Source organism: Dipodomys merriami, unplaced genomic scaffold (assembly GCF_024711535.1).
Source record: "Dipodomys merriami isolate MVZ:Mamm:240054 unplaced genomic scaffold, mDipMer1.0.p SCAF_11, whole genome shotgun sequence".
In the NCBI taxonomy this organism is placed as follows: Eukaryota; Metazoa; Chordata; class Mammalia; order Rodentia; family Heteromyidae; genus Dipodomys; species Dipodomys merriami.
The window spans coordinates 29,311,011-29,325,067 of NW_027202382.1; the positions used below are offsets into that span (position 1 = coordinate 29,311,011).

General features: G+C 45.3%; 1 protein-coding gene across 4 annotated transcripts in view; it reads left to right on the forward strand.

Moving 5' to 3' along the window:
* Positions 1-14,057, forward strand: part of Rgs3 (regulator of G protein signaling 3) — a 139,385-nt gene that overhangs the window by 34,079 nt on the left and 91,249 nt on the right. For all 4 annotated transcript variants that reach the window (XM_070012028.1, XM_070012030.1, XM_070012045.1 and 1 more), the window contains 3 exons: positions 7,025-7,085; positions 8,386-8,476; positions 11,529-11,584. In XM_070012028.1, the coding sequence (XP_069868129.1) occupies positions 7,025-7,085; positions 8,386-8,476; positions 11,529-11,584 (208 nt within the window). The remainder of the gene's footprint in view (positions 1-7,024; positions 7,086-8,385; positions 8,477-11,528; positions 11,585-14,057) is intronic.

Sequence of the window (14,057 nt, forward strand, 5' to 3'; positions counted from 1 at the left end):
TTGAGCAATGCTGAACACTCCCAAATCAAATTGTGTTCTCGGAAAGACAGACGTTGAACTTAGCAACATGGAAGACAATTGCAGAAGAAAGGAAGCAAGCATTCACTAGCTCATCTCTGCGCCAAGCACTTTCTATATCCTGCTTCATTTAATCCTCAGAACTACCCTGAGGGATGTGAGTTGTTGTTGTTCCTCTAAAGGCCTGGCTCAGCGTGATAAAAAGTGTGCACCTAAGCACTACTATGTGTGGACACCAAGCACAGACTATGCACTTGCTCATCCTCACAACACCATTGGAAGGGTGTATCACCGTTGCTCTTTCACAGGTGAGGAAACAGACACAGAAAGGTTATGTAATTTTCCCAAAGTAGCACAGCTGGGATGCAGAGAAAGCAAGCTGCAAATGCAGGCAGTCTAGCAGCAAGGCTGTGTACTTGCAAACACATCACAGTGTGTTCTCAGGCCGCACACAGGCTATAAATGACTTGGAAGCTATGCTCTTTCTGTGTCAGTAGCTTGCTTTCCAGGTCCTAGGCTGCATTTTTGAGCTTACATAGGGCAGTTTTAGTCAAATGTATGGTGAGTGTGTGCTGGTTCTGGGGCTTGAACTCAGCAGGGTTTAGGCACTGACCCTGAGCTTCTTTTGCTCAAGGATAGTGCTCAACCACAGCTCCATTTCTGGCCTTTTTTTTTTTTTTTTGTAGTTTATTGGAGATAAGAGTCTCATGGAATTTTTCTGTCCTGGATGTCTTCTAGCCTAAGATCTTAGCTTCCTGAGTAGCTAGGATTACAGGCATGAGCCACTGATACCTGACTTGTGGTGTACATTTTGAAACTGGTAGGAGATAAGAGAGAATCCTCAGATCCTTCAGTGATGGTCATAAAATCACAGGAGAGAGATAAGAGGATGTGCAGAAAGTTCTGGTGGAGGGTGGTATGATATCAGCGTGACCTGGCGATGGCCGCAGGGCGGAGGAGAACCCAGACTCGGAGCCATAGATCCAGCTTTACTCTGATGGCTCTGGGGCCAGGGGCCAGACTCTTCCCAGCTCCAGGCCTCAGTTTCTCTGTCTACAAAATTCAGTGCCCTGTAAGGTTTATTTCAGCTTCAAGGTTCTGTGGGTCTTTTAAAATGATAGATATTTTCATATGATGAATTTTAAAAATTATATATATTTTAAAGTGTATGTAGACGTAGAAAGTATCATAGAAGACTATATGTATGCAGAGCCCTTGTTCGATCAGTTATCAATATATGGCCAATCTCCCTGTGTCCCCACCCACCATCAGTAGATTATTTGAGAGCAAATCCCAGACATCTCCTTATCTCATATCTCACCTCTCTCTCTCTGTATATGTGTGTGTGTGTGTATAAAAGTATATATGGGCCGGGCGCTGGTGGCTCACGCCTGTAATCCTAGCTACTCAGGAGGCTGAGATCTGAGGATCGCGGTTCAAAGCCAGCCCGGGCAAGAGAGACCGTGAGACTCCTATCTCCAATAAACCACCAGAAAAACCGGAAGTGGCGCTGTAGCTCAAGTGGTAGAGTGCTTGCCTTGAGCTGAAGAGCTGAGGGACAGCGCCCAGGCCCAGAGTTCAAGCCCCACGACCGACAAAAAAAAAAAAAAAAAAAAAAAAAAAAAAAAAAAAAAAGTATATATGTATGTATGTATGAATGGCTTCTAAAGAAACCACAACAGTATCATCACACTCAGAAAGCAATAGAGTCCTTTGTACATTGTCAAACTTCTCATTTATCATGTTTGCTATTAGTGTTTGTAGAGCTATTTGGGAACTCTCCTCTGGATTATTCTTTATCTGTTCTAATCCCTGATTATCAAGGTTGGGAATTGAGATACCCGAATTTGCCATTTTTCTTGTGTTTTTCCGGCTTACTCGGCCCATTTGAGATAAAGATTGCACCAGTTTTGTGCTAGAACACTATCTTAAGGCAACCATCAACCAAAGTTTGCATTTGTACAGTCAATAGTCTACAGATACAATCTAGTTCAACAGATACATCTATTCAACATCAAACGACTATATGTTAAAGGACTTCGAACCGCAGAAAAGAATTTGGAAAACCAGAAATTATTAGGATTAGTGAGAGATGTAGGTAAAAAATAGGAATAGATTGGTGTGGGGAGGCACAGGGAGAGTTAACTATGTCCTAATCACAGTGCAGGAAATGGGTTGGGTAGGATGCAAGTAGAGAGAGAGAGAAAAAGAAGAGACGGAAAGGGGAATAAAGAGAGACCAGAAAAAGAATAGAAACGTAAAAATTAATGTTATTATAGAGGTTAAAAGACCGTCTATTTAGAGAGGAATGTGAATATGTTCAGAGAAGGGGAGGGACATAGAGGAGATGTGAAAAGCTTTAAGGGAGAAGAAAAGATCAGAAGTTTAGTAGAGCTAGATAAAAAACTAAAAGATAATTAAGAAAGAAAGAAAAAGAGAAAGAAGACAAGAAAAGAAAGGAAAACTCATTCACGTAATTCTGAAATAAAAATTATAAGATGAGAAAAAAAAAAAAGTTACTGGAAAACAATTATTTTTACCATAGCTAAGATATGGAACCAACCCAGATGCCCCTCAGTAGATGAATGGATCAAGAAAATGTGGTATATATACACAATGGAATTCTATGCCTCCATCAGAAAGAATGACATTTCCCCATTTGTTAGGAAATGGAAAGGTTTGGAAAAAATTATATTAAGTGAAGTAAGCCAGGCCCAAAGAAGCATAGGTCCCATGGTTTCCCTTATTTGCAATATCTAGTATAGGTATGAGTCAAGCGGAAAAGGCCAGATAATGTGATGTTAGGAAAATGAACCCTTAAATATGTATTTTAATGTTTTTGTTTCTTTCATGCATGTGTTTCTAATGCATTTATAAGATTATTTCTTTGTTGCTTTGTATGTCCCTCCCCCACAGTGTAACCCCCGCTTTCACTATATTTGATGTCAGTATAACATGTGGAGGAGATGGGGACAAACAAGTCGTTTAAGGATTCAGGGGGACCTGTTGCAACAATGAGAAGTACAAAATGTCATGTCAAAACCAGCTTTACAATTTCGGTGTGGGGGGGGAGGGGGGTATAATTGGGTGGGGGGAGGGGGGTAAAATTGGGTGGGGGGAGGGGGGAGGCGGGGAAGGGAAGTGAAGGGTAAACAAAGGAGGAGGCTGCAATGCTTGGTAAGAAATGTATGCATTATCCTGCCCATGTAATTGTAGCCCCTCTGTACAGTATGTTCTCAAATAAAATAAAATACAATTAAAAAAAAAAAAAAAAGAAAGCAATAGAAACCCCTTAATAGCTTTGAATATGTAACTAAGCTATCTGGAGGTTCCTTTCAATGATATGGTGAAAGGCAAACTGAAGTTTCTAGTACTAATTATAACATCTGCTAGAATTTGTGACTGGCCAGATGTGGTAGTTCATGCCTGTAATCCCAGCTAACTAAGGAGATAGAGGTAGAAGACTTATGGTCTACCAGCCTGGGTGAAATCACAAGACCCTATCCAAAAAGCAAAGCAATGACTGGAGGCATGGCTTAAATGGTAGAGAGCGCTTGTTTAGCAAGCATGAAGCTTTGAGTTCAATCTCTAGTACTATGGCGGTGGGGCAGGGGAGAACTTGTAGCCAGAAAACAATCTTGTAGGAATTATAGTGACATATACCAAATTAAAAATGTGTATTATGTAGATATGCACATATATAAAATAATGCATAATCTATAATATAATGTACAATCTATTATACAATACATAATCTACATTTACAGAGGGTCTGCTATGTGCTGAGTCCTGTTCTGAGTTCCGTAGGCATGTTAGGAACGGACAGTGGCTTTGTGTCAGAAAGCTCATGACAGATACAGAGTCTAAGGGGAAAAAAATAAATGGAAAAATAGATACTCAAAATTAAGCCATCAAATTAAAATTTAATTGAGATTAGACACACACAGTGTTTGTCCAAAATGATCTTCTCATTCTTTCTGGCTCAGCTTCTGGGGCCTCCTGCAGGCATCTCTATCCTAAATGACCTCTTGCCTCCTGAGCCTTTGGAATTTGTTGCCTGTGTTGTTCATGTGTCAATCTCACCCTTTTTTGGTGGCAGGTCCTGTATTGATGACTTGAACCGCTATTTAAATTCCTGCCTGTTTGTCTTGTTTCCTTAACACTGCAAGCTCCTTGCCCAAAGCTGCCAGCCATGGGCTTGATGAATTCCCTCATTTGTCAAGCCTTCGCTAAGCACACCAAGCCTGAAGCTTAGGCCTTGGCAGTCAGCAGTGATTGAGGCGTGGTTTCAGAGACTCAGCACTTAGGGAAATCGCAGGCCCCTCCAGTTGATAAACTGGAGGGTCGATTGCCATATGCTCTATGTCCGGGCTGCTTGCAAAAGCGGTCTTCTTCCTCCATAGGGTCCTCAGAAGCAGCCTTCAGAAGGAGCTAATTGCAGAACACTCAGAGAGAGGGTCCTGCTTGTGGACATTAATTGTGACAATTTACTCTGCCTGAATGATCATGAAATCATTGGAGGCCCCTTAGCAGGAAGCAAAGCTCAAGGGATGCTATTAACCATTTAGCACTCTGTAACAACAGCACCAGGGAATAAAAACTCCACTTACTGAAGAGTGGGGAGAGGCAGCATTTATTACAGCTTAATGCACTAGCCTGAGGATATAAAAACTGGCCACAGCCAGCACAAGAGCAGAGCCTATAGCATCTAGACACCATCCAAAAGGCCTCCTGAATGTGCTGACAAACAGGACATTGCAGGAGGACCTTGGCAAACTCTCCAGAAGTCCTGGCCCCAGTGGCCCTTCTAGGAGTGTCTGTTGCTTGTGTGCTGGCTGCAGCTGCTGCCGCAGCTGCCACCCACTAGGGATGCTTTCTCCTTTTCCCAAGAGGGAAGAATGCTTCTTTAGGGCAACGGGGCTAGGGAAGGTGGCTGAGGAGATGCTGCTTTGTTGAGGTGACTGTATTGGTTCTTGTGCAGTAGGTGTTAATATGGCCTTGTGTGATGGGAGGGGGCTAGGCAGAGGGGGAGCAGATGGAGGCACAGCTGGAAGGCAGCTGGTGAGAAACAGCAGATGGATACAGAGGCCTCTGCCTCATGGCCGTGGTTAAGAGCATGGACTGATAGGGAGGTGGTGGTTCTCTATTGAGGACCAGCCCTTTAGCATCCTTCATCCCTGCCCCTGACTCAGCCATCTGGGAAAGCTAGTTATGTCTTCCTTGGGATTGTCAGGTGGTAAGTTGCCAACCTTTCTGGAAAATCCAAACAATAGAGACCTTCTAGATCCCTGGTCGCTGCCTGGGGCAGGCGTGGGTGAGGGGCCTGCAGGATCTCTGGAGAACTTTCTCCAGACTCCTTCTTGGACTAACTGAGTTGGGATCCCCAGGTTCAAGCCTTGGAGTCCAGATGTCAGGCAGGCTCTTTAGTGATGGCTGACCAGAGCTGCTTGGGGCCCTGCAACCATAGAACAAGCGACCCCCTGGGCAGTGGTGGGGAGCACACCTGAGGGCATTTACTACCTAACTAGGCAATTATTCCAGTGTGGGCATTGATGTTTGTTTCACAGGACAGAGCAAACCCCTTGCCTATGGGAGCTTTTCTGATGTCAAATTCAACTAAATATCTATGATGTCTCTTCATTAGTAGTTACTAAACCTGTGTATCAAGGAGAGTGACCTGGGAGAAGCAGTAAGAGAGAGAACAGGGGAAATAAAAAAAAAAAGCAAATTCTAAAATAACTCACAAAGAATTCTAATGTGAAGATAAAGCAGGGTGTGGTGCAATAGAAGTACTTAAAGAAACATTTCTATTGCTTTTTTTTTTTATTAAAAAAGTTGTGCTTATTTCTTTCAAAACTGCAAAGACAGTGTAAAATCAAAGGAAAGAAAAACCCTTAATGATCCCCCCTGTGTGCGTGCATGTAAAACTCTTCCTTATTAATTACAGTCTTATAAACTTTCTTCAGCATGGCAAGTTTTTTGCATGCTATTACTATTAATCGCTGTCATCATTATTACAAGCTGTCAGGTGTTAATCAGTCCTGGATTGGTGGTGATTCTTCAGGAATTTTGGATTCCTGTTAATAAAGGCCAAGCTCGAATTCTATTTCTTGCCACAGTCTGACATTCTGTGAGTCTGAGCTTGGTTCACGCCTGTCTCCCCTGCCTGCAGCCAGGTCAGATGGGTCATGGAGACTTTTGTGTGTCAGGGTGTGCTTGGAACTTTGCCAATAAGCCATCTAAGAACTGCCTGGGCCCTTTCTGGACCAGAAACAGAGCTTCTTGAACCATGGTCCTCTCCCTTCCCTCTTGCTTGAGCATCCTCAGCTCAGGTAGGGGCTGAGATTCCCTGTGAGGACCAACTCTCCCATTCTCCCAGCACCGAGACAGTGAAAAATGCCATAAGGTGGTTTTGAGTTTCTCTCTGTGTGTGTGTGTGTGTGTGTGTGTGTGTGTGTGTGTGTGTGTGTGTGTGTGTGTGTGTTTGTGTCTGTGTCTGTGTCTGTGTCTGTGTGTCTGTGGCAGTACTGGGGCTTTAACTCAGGGCCTTGTACTCTCACTTGGCTTTTTCACTCAAGACTAGTATTCTACATCTTGAGCCACACTCCCACTCCCAGCCTTTTAGGTGGTTAATTGGAGATCAGAGTCTCAAAGCTTTGAACTGAGACCCTAAGATCTCATCCTCCTGAGTAGCAAGGATTATAGATGTAAGCTACCAGTGCCTGGCTAGTTCTAAGTTTTTGTGGTGGTAGAGAGAGTACTGTACCAAGGCCTAGAAAGCTCAGGTTTCCTCCAGACCAGACTACTGGCTAGTCTTGTGACCTTGGAAGGGATCTAGCTTTAAGACTGTTTCCTCTGTAAACGCGCGAGGACTCCTCAGTGTCCGCCTTGAAAAGGGAGGACAAGTGAGCCGATGTGGTGGAAGTGCTCTAAGCCACGTGGGACACTTTATGGCAGAATCACTGGATTGGCCAGGCATGGTACTGACTTTGTATTCTTCCCCCAGGCAACGTGCACTCATTGGCTGTATGAGCTTTGGGGTGAAGTCTCTCCTGACTCCAGACAAGGTGGGTCCGTGGGAATCTTCTGGAGTGCCATTTCCCCCAGGCCTGGGCTGCTGTTGGCAGGCCTCCCCTGAAAATCCTTGAATGGAATTCCTATCTGTGACACGGTACCCCACCAAAGCTTGGTCTCCCACCAAGATTTGTTGGCTGAGGGTTTAGGTCGCCTTCAACAGACAGCCCCAAGGCCTCCCAGGAGGTACTGAGTTGTAATATCTGTTGTTAAGGATGTTGAAAAGTCCGTGTGTGTGTGTGTGTGTGTGTGTGTGTGTGTGTGTGTGTGTGTGTGTACATGCGTGTGCACGCACACATACATGTGAGCACAGAGCTCCTGACCTCCCCTGGATGAAGGTCCAGGTATGGGAGGCCAAGGGAACAGCATTGTCCTCAGGCTAGGGGAGGACTTAGAATCTGGAGAGCCTCCCACATGCTCTCCAGCCCTTTTTTACGTCTATTCAGTCTTGTACCCCAACTGGAAGATGGGAGCAAGGGAGCTATGCATGCCATTTGAGCATCCTTAGAAATGCCCTGGTAGCCTTTTGCATGGCTCTGCTATGGTGAAGTGCGGGAAGAGGGGAAGGATGGCTGTGTATCTGTCCTCATGATCTCTTCACTGTGGCCTCTGCTTCATTCCCCTGGGAAAAGGGCCTCAGGATGCCTGCATTTTGGCCTTTCCATCATTAATTTTTTTCTTTTAGTGTTGGTGCCAGGGCTTGAACTAGGAGCCTTGTGCTCTGTTTGCTTGCTCATGGCTGATGCTCTACCATTTGAGCCACATTGCTAGTCCAGCATCTTGCTGGAGTCTCTTCAACTTTTCTGCCCAGACTGGCTTTAAACCATGATCCCCAGACGTCAGCCTCCTGAGTAGCTGGGATTTCAGGCATGAACAACCAGGGCCCAGTTTCCATCGGTCTTTCACCCATTTCCCCTTTGTTGTAAACAAACAAACATTTATTGAGCTCTTACTGTGTGTACCAGGCTCATTGTCAGGCATGTCCAAGAGCTGGTATACAATCTGCTGTGGGAAAGAGCAGGCAGGCAAGTCTCAGTGAGCCTCTTGGATGAGAGACTGTGGAGATTTGGTGGCGGAAATGACCTCTGCCTGGAGGTCAAGAAGGTGTCTAAAGGGGCAGTCACAGCAGCCTTGGAGAGGCAAGGGAGGGCTGCTCTGTGTCTTTGGGTGCACTACTTACTACTTGTGTGTGAGTGTGTGAGTGTGTGTGTGTGGGGGGGATGTTGGTGGATGCCTTCTTGTGCCCTTTCCTCTGCCTCCTTTGTCTGAATGCATCAATTCTTCTCATGACAGGAGATCAATGGCTGGTACTACTTGCTGGGGGAGGACCTGGGCCGGACCAAGCATCTGAAGGTGGCCAGACGGCGGCTCCGGCCAGTAAGAGGTGTGTGAGCACCTTTTCAGAGCCCACCTTCGCTGCCCCCCTCCCCTTCCTATGTGGTAGTGTTGGTCCCTGTTCTGTAGTGCTTGCCTCCCAGGTCCTGTGAGGCTACTGGGCCTAGGGACTGTTCATAAGTACCTGTTAGCATGCAAGCTGCAGGCTACACTTAGCCATGACATTCTATCTGATTGACTTTTCCTTGGAGAGGACATGGACCTGACCCTGCATGTATAGCCCACCACCCTCAGGGAGCCCTTCTGGACTGCTTTGGGGACACTGGACTGTCCACCTCTGCGGGCAGGGAGTTTAAGCCCTTCCAAGAGCCCTAAAGCTCAGGACTTGGATTTCATTCCCACCCCTACCCTCCGTACCATTTATTTCTGTGTGTGCTGGTATTGGGTCTTGAACTCAGGGCCTGGATGCTATCTCTTCTTTTTCTACTCAAGGCTGATGCTCAGTCATTTGAACCATACCTCCATTTCTGGCTTTTCTCTTGTTAACCAGAAATAAGTGTCTCATAGACTTTCCTGTCCATGCTGGCTTTGAACTGTAATCCTAAGATCTCAGCTTCCTGAATAACTACTATTATGGGCATGAACCCCTGGGACCTGTCTTCAGTCCCTTTCAGTTCTACCCTCCCTATACATAGTCCAGCTTTAGCTTCTAATTGCCTTCCTGGCCCAAGCCTTGGGCATCACTGTATCTTGGAGGTTAGGAGTGGCCCAGGTAGCCATATGACCCATCACCAAGCCTTGTCCATGGGTTAGCTGTACTTGGTTTTCACATGACAATAGAAACTAGTTTTCCTTCCTTCCTTCCTTCCTTTCTTCCTTCCTTCCTTCCTTCCTTCCTTCCTTCTGTCCTCCCTCCCTTCCTTCCTTCTGTCCTCCCTCCCTCCCTCCCTTCCTTCCTTCCTTCCTCCCTCCCTCCCTTCCTTCCTTCCTTCTGTCCTCCCTTCCTTCCTTCCTTCCTTCTGTCCTCCCTCCCTTCCTTCCTTCCTTCTGTCCTCCCTTCCTTCCTTCCTTCCTTCTGTCCTCCCTTCCTTCCTTCCTTCCTTCTGTCCTCCCTTCCTTCCTTCCTTCTGTCCTCCCTTCCTTCCTTCCTTCCTTCCTTTTTCTGTTGGTGGTAGGACTTGAACACTGTCCCTGAGCTCTTTCACTCAAGGCTAGCGCTCTACAACTTTAAGCTACAACTCCACTTCCAGTTTTCTGGTGGTTAGTGGGAGATAAGAGTCTCATGGACGTCCTTGCCCAGGTTGGCTTTGAACTTCAATCCTCAGATCTCAGTCTCCTAAGTAGCCAGGATTATAGATGTGACCACCAGTGCCCAGTCACTCTCTGCTTTAAACATTACTCTTAACCTCTTAAGCCTTCAGTTTAGGTATAATCTTAGTTTATACCTAAATCAAATATTGTGAAATGTGGAGAAGCAAAGAATGCATTTATCCAGTTAATGTACTGGCTCTTTGGAGAGGGTTCTGAATAATCAAACATGCTGTGTTATTTTTCTAAGGAATGTGATTCTTGAGCAGGATATGGGAAAAGGAGAGGAGAGACCACTGATTTGTTGTAGTGTTGTTCCCATTTTTGAGTTTATAAGTGAGATAGATCCCTGTAACTTTCCTACTTCCATCCTCATGTAAGATCTTAGTGATCTACTTTATCTTCAAATTTGAAAATAAACAATGAGCACTGCGTGTATGTGTGTGTGCATGTGTACACATGCCACATGTGTGTCTGTGCCAGTATTGGAACTTATACTTAGGATATAAGTACTGTCTCTGTTTTCCTTTGAAAGTTGATGCTCTACTGTTTGAGCCACAGTTCTATTTCTGTCATTTTGATGACTAAGTAAAGCGTTTCATAGACTTTTTTACTGGCTGGCTTTGAACCTGATCCTCAGATCTCAGCCTCCCATTTATCTAGGATTACAGCATGAACCACTGGTGCCAGGCTCCAATAAGTACTTTTATTTTATTGTTGACTTGTATAATGGAGACAAAATGAGGTTACATGTTTTTTTGCTGTTGTTTATGTTTATCTCTAATCTACTTGGAAATATCTTTAATGATTATTTGTTTTCAAACAGCTAAAAAATTTTCTGATCACTACCTATTAAATATTTCTTTTCAATGCCACAATTTTACAAAGAATTTTAAAGAAATAGGTTACTGATAAGTGTGCTTAGAATTTAGTATTTTTAAGGATGTAGTGAAGGAAATAAGTTTGTATCTTAGAATTTAATATCAACATCTAGTGAATTAACCCAAAAGTCGATGATCATGTAAAGTCATTTGGAAAAGACAAGCTTTGTCTCAGACCAGCCAAGTATGATCTTCTTTAATGGGTTAACTATATCTATATAAAATTCTTACTTATAGGGGGCTTTTTTTTTTCAGTCTTAGAGGGTTGTAAGAACAGGGTTATCAAAGCAAACAAAATAACTATTCATCAGGCATTCATAGACATGGAAAATTGGTCATTAAATTGAACAAATTTCTGTTCCTAACACCTGGCTCTTTCTTTCTTTTGCCAGTCCTGGGGTTTGAACTCAGGACCTGAGTGTTATCCCTGGGCTTTATTTGCTTAAGGCTAGCACTCTACCACTTGAGTTACAGCTCTACTCCCAGCTTTTTAGGAAGTTAATTAGAGATAAGAATCTTATAGCCGGGCGCTGGTGGCTCACACCTGTAATCCTAGCTACTGAGGAGGCTGAGATCTGAGATCGCGGTTCAAAGCCAGCCTGGGCAGGAAAGTCCGTGAGACTCTTATCTCCAGTAAGCCACTAGAAAACCAGAAGTGGCGCTGTGGCTCAAGCAGTAGAGCACTCGCCTTGAGCTGAAGAGCACAAGGACAGCGTCCAAGCCCAGAGTTCAAGCCCCACGACCAACCGGAAAAAAAAAAAAAAAAAAAAGAATCTTATGGACTTTCCTGCCTGGACTGGCTTCGAACTATGATCCTTAGGGCTCAGCCTCCTGAGTAGCTAGGATTACAGTTGTGAGCCACCCATACCTGGCTAACAGAAATTTTTCTGACTGTGCTCTGTCACTTTGTAGATGCACTGCTACAAATGCCAGGAAGTGAAGACACAGAGAATGGGGAGAAACTCCAGGTAGGTTGGGGATAAACTTGTCCGGGGCTGGTAGGTAGCACCTGAGGCTCACTCCAGGGTTCTGATCTGTGTGTTGCCCTTGGTGTTTGAACTTCTGCATTCTGACGGGAGCATTTTTGACTTTGCTAAGAGATTTCATAGTGAAAGAGAAGCTTTTCTTGGGTTGTAGATGGAGTGTGGAGAGAGCCAGAAAATGGAGGCAACTAGATCTTACTGACTTTTGGCCTCTAGATGCTTCATCCTCTCCTTCCCTTAGGTCTGAAGGCCACTATTCCTCATGGTGCCATGGCTGAGTCAGCCTCTCAGGTTAGGCCTGCTGAGGTCAGGGAAAGGCTGAATCTGAGCCTGGTCGATGCTCCTCCACAAGGGCTTTAAATCTGGACAGAAACTTCCTATGGGGGGAAGATTTCATTGCAGAGCAGATGATCCATGATCTTCTCTAACAATTTAGAGAAGGAAATATCAACTCCTAGCTATTGATTAGCCTCTGAAGTGCTATTTTGACCTCATCCCGGCTGCTACCCCAGTGGTGGTTGTCACTGCTCCATTTTACAGATGAGGGGATGCATGGGGTCAGAGGCATTAGGTCACTGTTTGTAATCACAGAGCCAATAAGAGGTAGTGGCCTGGAATGAGGTAGATGTAGCCATCTCCTGAGAACACTGTGCCATGCTGTCTCCTGTGTATGGTCCGGCTGGGAAGATACTATATCCCCGTATTTCATGACATCTTACCTATAAGGGTATTGCAGTCAAGAAAATGTATTCAACCAGGTGCCAGGGGTTGATGTTTGTAATCCTAGCTACTCAGGAAGCTGAGATCTGAGAATCGTGGTTCAAATCCAGCCTGGGCAGGAAAGTCCGTGAAACTCTTATCTCCAATTAACCACCAGAAAACCGGAAGTGCCACTGTGGCGCAAATGGTAGAGCACTTGCCTTGAGCTGAAGAGCTCAGGGACAGCACCCAGACCCAGAGTTCAAGCCCCATGACTGACTAAAAAAGAAAAAGAAAAAGAAAAAGAAAAGAAAATGTATTTATCTCATTGGCTCCATTTAAGTGCTCCCCTGTTATTCACAAAGCATTCACACCTGTGTGGACTCATCTGGCATTGGGTACTGGACAGAGTTGTGAGTCTGTCCAAGGTCTGGCTCATGTGAAGTGTCCAGTCCAGAGCTGTTCTGTCTAGTGCAGTAGCTGCTTGCTGCCTGTAGCTATTGAACACTCCATTGTAGCTGGCTCGAGGAACCCAGGAACTGAATGTCAGCTTTTTATTTCATTGTAACTAATTTTAATTTTCACCTGTCTAGTCAGTTGCCATTGTATTGGACAACATAGTATTAGAGCAACTTGCTTCAATGGAGGTTGAAAAGCTTCAGAGAGGCACAAAGAAGCTCTTCCTCCTTTTCTCTGTGTGTGCTGAGCACAGAAATGACAGTGAGCTGGGAGTTTCATGGTGAGGTGTGGGAGTCACATGGACATGGCAGGGCTCTCGTGGCCTTGGGAACATCCTACTTCATGTATGGTTCTGCACACAGCCCCAGTTCCCAGAGGGCAGGATTAGGCTGGGCACTGGTGGTTTATACCTGTAATCCTAGCTCCTCAAGAGGCTGAGATCTGGGGATCTGAAGTGAGAATGGGCAGGAATGTCTGTGAGATTTTTATCTCCAATTAACTAGTAAAAAGCCAGAAGTGGCCAGATTCTGGTGGCTCATGCCTGTAATCCTAGATACTCAGGAGACTGAGATCTGAGGATCACAGTTTGAAGCCAGCCCAGGAAGGAAAGTCCGTGAGACTCTTACCTTCTTCCCAGAAAACCAAAAGTGGAGCTGTGGCTCAAAGTGGTAGAACACTAGCCTTAAGCAAAAGAGCTCAGGGACAGTGCCCAGGCCCTGAGTTCAAGCTCCACAACTGACCCCCCCCCCGGCTTAAAAAAAAAAAAGCCAAAAGTGGAGCTGTGATTCAAGTGGCAGAGCATTACCCTCGAGCAAAAAAAAGTTAAGGGACACCACCATCAGTAATGCCATAACAAACAAACCCCCTGAGTTACTTGCCCACAGTCACACTGCAACCAAACCAGGGGACAGCCTCTGTCATAAGGACATGAGTGGGTGGCTGGGATTTTCAAGGGCTTCCTAGGTAGGCAAGGAGTCTGGGCTCTCACCCTGTGCTATTTGAAGGATGCAATCCTAGGGCTGCAAGGCAGGAAACAGGGCCTGGAGAATGTCCTAGCATCTGACCTTAACCTCTGTAGGCCTTGGTGTTTCATTGGCAAGATGAGGATGCTAGATCCCCTTCCACATTGACTTCATGGTCCACAAGCCATCAGACCTTTCCTGCAGCCCCCTTGCAAGGAAGTGAGTGGCACGGGGGTCTCAGCCTCCAAGTGTTTTGTGTTCCTGGCTTAAGATGGGGTGTGTGTAGGCATAGCCGGATCTCCAGGCTGTGTTCCCCTCCCCCCCCTTCTCGGATTTGT